The following is a 9450-nucleotide window of genomic DNA, read 5'->3' as shown; positions in this document are numbered from 1 at the left end:
TTCCGGTGTACTAAATCGAGTCGAACTCGATAGTGTGTATCTTGGCGTCGTGCCAGGTACATTCCAATCAGGCATATACATATTCGGGTCGAATATGCCTGGAAACGATTCCACTCCTTGTGCATCTCCGAAATGCGAACCCCATTCCTCCGGACCAAACTGTTGACTTGAACCCCTCCCTGTGTCCGGCGAACGATGCGTTGACCTTGTCCTTTCGGATCCTTGACGAGACATCTGCATCCACGATCAACAAAGGGTTTACTTAATCCCATCTAACCCTAAGTGATGAATGATCCGGATTATCCTAAGTGTCTATTGCGACCATTTGACTCGATAAATCATTTGAAAACGCGAGTCCTATATAGCATCATAACCATGCTCTGTTACCACCGTTGTAACGCCCCCGAACTGTACTAGGACCACCCAGGCCTTCGGACAGCACCGGGACGCCACTTTGGAAACGTTCACCGACGATCCGGCCGAGTACAAGAACGGATCAAGACCCTTTGGCCAGTCCATCGGTGAGGTTCCCGACCACACGACACGTCTTTCAGGCTTTGCAACCCTACAGACACGCCGTGTGTTGAGCCGACTCGGACAAAGTCTATATCAGTACAACTCGCTCGAATAAAAGGAAGCCGATTTCATTAACACTTAAAAAGAGTTTTACTTTAAACGATTTCACAAAAGACTAACACGGCTTAATGCCAAAGTTTGGTACGCAATAAAACATACTTTTAATTTTTACAATAGACACCAAAATAAATCTACTCCGGAGTCCTATCGTTCACCATGCCCTCTAGTTCCCTCTAGGGTTACCTGCAGAATAACAATATTATCATAAGTAATCTAAGATTACTTAGTGAGCTCAGGGTTCCTGCAAAGAAATTAAACCCCAAATCCCCAAAACCCCATTAACAAACAACATGCAGGTGCAATCAATCAACATGCAAGCGATTATAAATAACAAGCAAGCATAAGATAAACGATTAATAAGCAAGCACACAGAATAACAAGCAATCAGAGATAACATGCGGAAGCTGATAAGCTAAGCAAAGATTATTCTACAAACAAAAGCACTACATGCAATAACATATGACTACATGCAAGCATACACAAAACATGGAACAATTTAAACTTCAAATAAAACGATAGTTTTATCAAGTTCTAGTTTATTGGGCCCGGTATGCATCCTTTCCCTACACCCCTCACCGATCCCCGAGTCACAACCACAAAGGCATGCGATTGGATCTCTTTTAAAACCACACCGTCCTGTAGACAGCTTCGGCCAGGGTAGCGAGCCCAGTAACCTCCGAGCTCTTCGTAGCCAACCCTACTCACACACGAACATGGGTTGCATGTCGCGGCTGTATGTGGTACGGAATGGGAAAGATGACAATACCAAGTTATAATACGCATAGCCGGAATTTCTCGTGGACTAATACACATTATAACCTCACCAAAAATTTATACTTGAGTTTATATGGTTTTTAAGCTCATAAGTTTTCAAGTATTTTAATTAGTTATCACCCTTGTCGCTAGATCACTTCGAACTAGTAACCAGTGTAACCTCACCTCGCATGCAACTTAACAAGAAAACGTAAAAGAATTCAAGTAAATGCATCTATATGATTTATGCAAACCGCGCACTAGATGGACAAATTTAATTCTCCATCTAAGCCGATGAAATATGTGCCTGAACTCACAGTAAACCATCGATGATTGGTCCCTTTGATGAAGCTCCAGTCGCGGCACTTTTGGATCTCTCCTTTGGTTGGAATCGAGTTCCTTCTCGATTCAACCTTGGTCAGTAGTCGATAGCCTTAGTCTTGCGTCTTCACTTCTTTCTTCTCTTCGCTCGCGCAGCACTTCGCTTCTTCTTCTCTTCTTTCGCTCTCTTTTTCTCTCTTAAACTTTCTCTCCTTAACCCCTTATCCTTTTGCGAAAATGAGAAAGCTGAGAGTTGTATTTATAGAGAAGCTGGGCGGTGGCACTCGCCAATAGATGTTGAGCGAGTGGTCCTTTATTTGCCACAAAATTTTGTAAGGCATAGGCGCTCATGACTTGGCTCAATGTTGTCCACTTCTTTCCTCTTGAATCACTTGGCAACAATTAGTGAGACTTGGCTTGATTTGCTCCACTCTTCTTCTTTGGTGTAGAATGGCATGACTTGGCCTCCTTAAACACCACTTCTTCCTTAGGATTTCTTTGGTGAAAAATTGCATGACTTGGCCACCTTAATCTCCACTTCTTAATTTCCACTAAGCTTCTTTGATTAAAATAATCTCCACTAACTTTTTCTGATTAAAATAATCCTCCACTAAGAATTATTTAATCTTTAACTTTGGGAAATTAATCCTTGATTAATTCCTTGATGAGAAAAAGTTTTTATCTCCCAAATTTGCTTGTTGGGTCGATCCGCGGTCTTTGGTCGTTCGCGGTTCGTTAGTCGGACATCATCGGGCATTGGTCGATCCTTCGGTCGATCTGTCGATGCGATACGGCCATTGCGGTCATTGGTCGATCGGATGAAATTTCCTCGGACCTTTCTTCATTAAACTTCCTTCTTTTCTTGTTAGCTTCTCTTTCTCACCTTTTGGCCTTGAGATTTCATTTTGTAATTTATCTCATGGTGAGGGTCATTACAGTGATGGTCTTGAAACGCAACGAGGACGTTGCGATTTGTTAGTGGGGGTGAATTATTATACCCCAGACTTGCTGAGAGGTTTAAAAGAATTGATTTGGTCACCTATGTCATGAAAGTGCACTTATCATTTTGGTCAAGGGTCTTGAGAGAACTACAGAGTTAAGTGTGCTTGAGCTGGAGTAGTTTTAGAATGGGTGAAATTTTGGAAAGTGATTGTCGGTACTATGCGAGTGAGGACAAAACATGGGGAAAGATCATGTGGTGATTTATAGGGACGGTAAACAAGTCTTTCAAGCCTCCCAAACGTAGTAAACCGGACGTCGGATATTGAGAGGCTCACGAGTCTAGTGAAAGGACGTGAGGCCCATTAAAAAAGGTGAGTCCATGGACTGGGAGTGGACACGGAGCTCATTGAGAGGTTGGCTGTCGCGGTGATACAGTTTCTTACGATTTTAAAATTTGGGACCAAATTATAGTTTTTATGTTTTTCTCCAACCACTAACTGAAGAGGTAAAAGAGTTATGGATCAATGAAGTTGAGCCCTATGACGTACCAGTAAATCACAAATTCAGCCTTCAAGATGTTATCTCGTGGACTACAAGCAATTTTCTGGCATATGGTAAGTTTTATTGCTAGCTGGTAGAAAGACATGTTGGTTTGAGTAGGGCATTCTTTATGGAGAAAAAAATTTCTGAAAGGAAAAGCACGCAGTGAAGAAGTACTCACCTTAATCTTTGACTGGTGAACAAGTTCTATATGAACGGATACGACATGTTGAACCATCTAAAACTTTTGATGTTAGTAATAATTGTCATTAGGTTAAGGTTGACGGCTAAAGGTCACCGACAAATGGCATAATTGGTACAAAAAAATATATTTTTGGGAACTATCTTATTGGAAGAATCTTACGCTACGACACAATATTGACTAAATATTTATGAAGATGAATTTTTTGGACAACATCATGTGTACTGTTATGAATGTCAAAGAAAAATCAAAAGACACACTAAAGTCAAGAATCGATATTACAAGGTTTTGTGATTGGTTTAATTTGCATGTATTCGGTAGTTTGTACTAGGGACATATATAGGGACATATGTGTAAGATAAACCTCGAACTAGAGAAGAAGTGGCTTCTAAAAAAGTCCTTCAATCTTGATATGTATTTACTTTATAGTTGTACTTGTGGTATTCATTTCCAGCCTAGAGAAGAAGAGGCTTCTCTCCTTTTCCATCAGCTGCAATTTGCTAAATGATGCATTCGATATATGCTAACTTGAAACTGAAGTTTTTTGTTTTCTGGCAACTACAATATTTTGTATGTTAGAAGAATTGATCATCAATCAAACTCGCTTTATAATTTATTTACTGTTCATAGCCAATAATACTAACAACCATTATAGAACAAAATAAAAAAGATAGTCACATTAAAGGAATACCACTTATTTTCATTTTATCCTAAACTTTTTTCATTTTCAATGAAATATCTACAATTTATCAGTAAAAGGAAGACCACTTATAAGACAAACTTTATAATAGCGTTGGAAAGAAAGAGAGAGAAGAGATATGCACATGGAAGAGGAAGGGAGAATGAAGAATGAGGAGGAGGAGCCACTCAGCCCGATGGCGCGTCTATTCCAATCGCCAGACACAGGCATGTGTAACATCATCAACATTGGGTTCAAAAGCAAAATGAACCCCGATGTTGTTCTTCATGCTTTGAGGCACAATGTCTACAAGCATCCTCGTTTCTGCAGCAAACTGGTACCCACTAAAACACATATATATGCCAAACTTCCTTATACATAAGTTTTTTTTTTGCCAACTCTTTATACATAAAACATAATTATGTTCGATTACTTGTAAGTGATGCATTCGAACATGACCATATTTTGATTTTCAAGAGTTTATATTTTAGATATCGATATAAATTGATTTTATTTTTTTAAGAAAAATAATTCGAACATGACCTGCAGATTTACAATTTTAGTTTTTCTTGAACTTATTCTTTAAATATAGATGCTAAATTGATTAAAAATATATATGTGATATTTATTTTATTGATCTCCATGTAATTTGAATCGACGTACGGCCATATTTTTTTTGGGAATATATAAATTTTGTATAAATCCTATCTTAACACATGTCGTTTGGTCTCCATCTGTGTCTTATCTTAATAGTCTGAAAATGGTGCAAAATGGATCGAGACCGACGTCAACGTAGAAGATCATGTAATTGTACCGTCCATAGATCCAGAAGAGATATGTGATGGTGGACAAAGCTACGTCGATGACTATATCTCACGTCTCACAATGATTCCTCTAGATAGATCACGGCCTTTGTGGGACATTCACATCCTTAACGTCAAAACCTTGGATGCTAAAGCAGTTGGTATAATAAGATTTAACCATGCGTTGGGAGATGGAATGTCCTTCTTTTCCCTCGTGCTCGCATGTACCCACAAAACATCAAATCCAGACATGTTGCCTACTGCTATTCCTTCTGTGAAACGGCGAAGCACTGTGTCGCATAGACTTAAAAAAAATGACTGGTTCTTACGGGCAATATTCACCATTGGTTCTACATTGAGACTGATATGGAATACAATCGTAGATATGTTCTTGCTATTTGCGACAATGTTTTTTTTGAAGGATACAGAAACGCCACTGAAAGGCCGTGCGAATGTCAGGAGCAATCCAAAGAGATGTTATCACCGAAATATCTCTCTCGATGACATTAAACTTATCAAAAATGCTATGAACATGGTACGTTGTGATTTATGTTCATAACTCATTTGAGAGGATTTTTCTTACGTAACTTTCTAATGGATATCTGTGCTTTCTATATATTGCATATGCTGTTATTAGACCATCAATGATGTTCTACTCGGAATTACACAAGCTGCTCTTTCTAGCTATATTAACCGACAATATGGTAAACATTAAATTAAGTATAGATGATGTATTATTAAAAGTTCTAGTGATTAAATTACAACGGTTAATAACATAACCTGCAGAAATTGATTCTAATATAATGAACGAAGCTGCTTATATGATCTATAAATTAATGTTTCACCCGCATGTCTTTTTCTTGAAGAACAACAAGACAAGAATAATGAGGAGGATGGCGCATTATTGACTTCATATCCGAACAGTCTTCCAGATGGAATACGATTCCGTGCAGGTTGTACAGTAAATCTAAGGCCGGACATCGGGTTCAAGGTTAGAGACTTATACAATATAACTCTTTGGTTCTCAACAAACAATAATTGCACATTTTGATATATATATTTTCTTCATAAAGCCTTTGGCAGAAATGATGGTCAAGGATTCAAAATGCAGATGGGGGAACTACTTTAGCTTTATTGTTTTACCGTTATCAATTCGTTTAGAAACCGATCCATTGGTTAATTTGAAAAAATCCAAAGCTATGCTGGCTCGAAAAAAGCATTCTTATCACGCAGCTCTAGCGTATTATCTTGTCAAAATAGGCCTAAAAGTGTTTGGAGCCAAGGTAAAATAAATTGAGATTTGTTTGCATTAATTTTTATGGGAAGTACATATAACTCACTCTTGTCATTATAGGTAGTATCATCATTAGTCAATCTACACGGGATGAACATAACGGCATGTGTTTCAAACGTTATGGGCCCTACGGAAGAAATCAGTTTCCATGGCCATCCTATCGCTTACATTTCGCCAATTTCTTATGGACATCCATATGTACGTCTTTCTGGGTTGTTGCGTAATTTAGTTTAAACGGTATAAGCTTTTCTTTTTAATTAATTGTCTTGTTTTATGTGTGTTTGATAGGCATTGTTCATAATTTACACAAGTTATGCGGGGGAAATGACAATCACGATAACGGTTGATCCTACCATAATACCGGATCCTCACACCATTTGTGATGATATGGAAGAATCACTGAAAACAATGAAAGCTGCTCTCTGGGAAAGAGGGTTACTCTGAGGCACATGAGGCCTATTAGTTCTAATCATTAAAGACAAAATATATTTTTGTTTGGTAATAAAGTATTTTAGAAACTTTCATTGTTTTTGTAGTATCTATATATAGATTGTATATATAGAATTGTGCGAGAGTAGTGATGTAGTATTTTTCTATCAATTAAATTATCAATCCACAATTTGCATTAATCAGCTCACTAAAAATACACAAAGATGTTTAATCTATTCTTAAACCGAAAAATATTCTTTTGTAACAATCTTAACTAACAAACTAATTCAAAGAAAGAAAACAAGACAATTCAAACAATGCAAACTCAAAGAAACAGAACACAACTAGCAACAAACTTTAAATCAATATTAAACAAGTGAACCTTGGGCAAGGTAATTGACTTGGGAGATAGCTAACCAATCCTAGATGTCTAAGCAACAATCAAGAACAATCCTATGACTAAGAACACTAATGCAAATCAATCCATTTCCATGATAGAGATCATATGCTAATCAAGTGATAATCAACAATTTCCAAAGGCAATCACAAGGCAAGCATGCATTAAGAACAAGTCTAAATACCACTAAGCACCCTAATCATCAATTTCAATTGGCTAGGAATGCAAAGCTCTTGATTAATTTGGTTCAGAAATTTTATCAAACACCTTATGGGCATGGAAATCCTAATGTCTAGATTTAAACATGATCAAGGCTATCTAGCATTATTAACACTAATCAAGATAGGAAATACATTAATAAAGCCCTAGACATCAAAGATCAATCATCTATCTCCCTAATCTACCTAGCCCAAAGTTCTAAGGATCTACTCACTCATCATCATGATCACACAAAGGAAAGAGTTTGATCTTTGTGAAATCATAATAAGAGATTATAGATTAAGAGATCAGAAGAAGAAATTACTATTACAAACTTAAAAGTACTCAATCATTCAACAAACCAAGAGTAGATAAGCTTAAGAACCCTAAGTGGCTGCTAAAACAATAGATAAGATAAGAGATAAGTCTCCCCTTAATAGGGTTAGAGTATTTATAGGAAAGTAGAAGAGAATCCGGGTCAATCCAAAACAAACTAGGTCAAACCCGGTTCAAAACTAAAACAAATGTGGTATTGGCTCTAGGGGCCATGGCTTGGCCGCTTGGTGTGGTCGCGTGGCTCCATCGGCCATGGTTTGGCCGCTGGTCCTACCCGCTGGTAGCACCGTTCATGTGCCTCTTATCTCCCATCGGCCACGGTTTGGCCGCTGGTCCTGCCCGATTGTCTCACACGGCCATGCTTTGGCCGCTGGTCTTGCCCGCTGGTGGTGGCGATCAAATGCATCTCCTCTTCCAATCGGCCAGCCTTTGGCCGCTGGTCTTGACCGCTGGTGGCTCCGGTCATGGCTTCTTCTCCACTTCATTCTTCTTTGCTTCTTTGCATCAAAACAAGCCCAAATGATCCAAATGTGTTGAGATTACTCCAAGAACCTGAGAGAACACACACTAGATGCATATGCTCCTAAAACAACCTAGAATGACAAGACTATGCAACAAAACTATGCAAAAACAAGGCTTAAAACTCAACAAAAACACAAGATATCAACTCCCCAAAACTTATCTCTTGCTAGTCCTCAAGCAAGAACCAAACAAAAGTGAGAGAGAGAGAGGTTTGGGAAAAGGGATTCAGAACCAAAAAGTATCATCAAAGGATTCAAACCACAGTCCTTAAATGTAATTCACTAGTGCTAAGATCAATCAAAGTCCTTACAAATATTTTTCTATGCTTTTCACAATGTACCACTCTAGTTCATTTTCTATCGATTGGTAAAAACTTGCAATCCTATAGAACATCTCTTTCACATTCATTAAAGTGTTTGGTGTGATCTTGCAAATGGAAAATAAATCAAGCTCAATTGGTTTAAGGGAAGGCTTTTTTATAAAGTGGTTGGCAATGGTGTTTTTGGGTGGTTTACTCTCAAACAAAGAGGAATGCTAGACAGTTGTGAAACCTATCTAAGACTGAGAAAAATTGTAACTGTTCTTTACATTTATTCAGATTGCTATTATTATATAGATTAATTTGTTTTTGATAAAATCCAATTTAATTAAATTTTGTTTAACTATAATTTAACTTTAGAAAACCCTAATTTAAGAAAACAAACATTAGGCTCTCTATTTTAGTTAAATGTTGTTTTAAAACTTAACCTTCTTGGAATAGATGTTGTTTCATATTGTCAATGAAAATTTAATTAAAAAGAAATTGGAGTAAGAATCTATACTAATAAAAAGTAGAAGCTATAAGCTCCTAAGGCTGTCCAAATAGGATTTTAAATAACATATCGGGATTTGACATGTCACTAATTAACATTTTTTAAAATCTCCAGAATTTTATATATTAAGAATTATTTTAAAACAACTTATCAGGATTTGACATGTCATTCATTAACATTTTTTAAAATTTCCAGAATTTTTTAGAAAAAGGAAATTTTAAATTTATGGAAATAAAAGAACTATGCACAATATCCCACATCGGCTAGAAATTTTTTAGACAATGGTTCAGAACCAGTATAAATAAGATTAATATGTTTCCAACAACGAATGAGCAGGAAAATTTGATTTATCAAGCGTCCAAGTTTAAAAATTATTTGGTTTGATCCGGTTTTTTATTTGATCAAATTAAAACTTTGAAAAGTTTCAAAAAAATATTCTAATTTTTAAAAATTTTAAAAGTTTAAATATTGAAACTTTTAAAAGTTCTTAGCTTTTAAAAAGTTAATAAATATTATAATTTTTAAATTTTAAAAGTTTAAAATATTAGAAATATTGAAAATTTTTAAAAGGTTCAAATTTTATATT

The 9450-nt window shown here is 36.6% G+C and overlaps 1 protein-coding gene and 1 long non-coding RNA gene across 3 annotated transcripts; one reads left to right on the top strand and one right to left on the bottom strand.

Annotated features, from left to right (window-relative positions):
• Positions 1-630: 630 nt before the first annotated feature.
• On the bottom strand, positions 631-1941 carry LOC147919706 (uncharacterized). The gene is made up of 2 exons (XR_015592911.1): positions 1707-1941; positions 631-819 (listed from the first exon to the last, which is right to left on the bottom strand). It is a non-coding gene; the product is annotated as an uncharacterized LOC147919706 (long non-coding RNA).
• Positions 1942-3991: 2050 nt separating this feature from the next.
• Positions 3992-6799, top strand: LOC104771694 (wax ester synthase/diacylglycerol acyltransferase 8). 2 transcript variants are annotated; one of them, XM_087505053.1, is made up of 7 exons: positions 3992-4410; positions 4827-5411; positions 5514-5580; positions 5743-5867; positions 5950-6159; positions 6231-6368; positions 6459-6799. In XM_087505053.1, the coding sequence occupies exons 1-7, from the start codon at positions 4213-4215 to the stop codon at positions 6612-6614; spliced, it is 1479 nt and encodes a 492-aa protein (XP_087361179.1). In that variant the 5' UTR covers positions 3992-4212; the 3' UTR covers positions 6615-6799. The 2 variants fall into 2 exon arrangements, 1 of the variants encoding a protein (XP_087361179.1); XR_015592910.1 differs by lacking the exon at positions 5514-5580.
• Positions 6800-9450: the final 2651 nt, after the last annotated feature.

Source organism: Camelina sativa, chromosome 20 (genome assembly GCF_030686135.1).
Source record: "Camelina sativa cultivar CO46 ecotype springtype chromosome 20, ASM3068613v1".
Lineage (NCBI taxonomy): Eukaryota > Viridiplantae > Streptophyta > Magnoliopsida > Brassicales > Brassicaceae > Camelina > Camelina sativa.
Note: the sequence above shows the minus strand (reverse complement) of the source record. Positions and strands in the feature narration are given on the sequence as shown.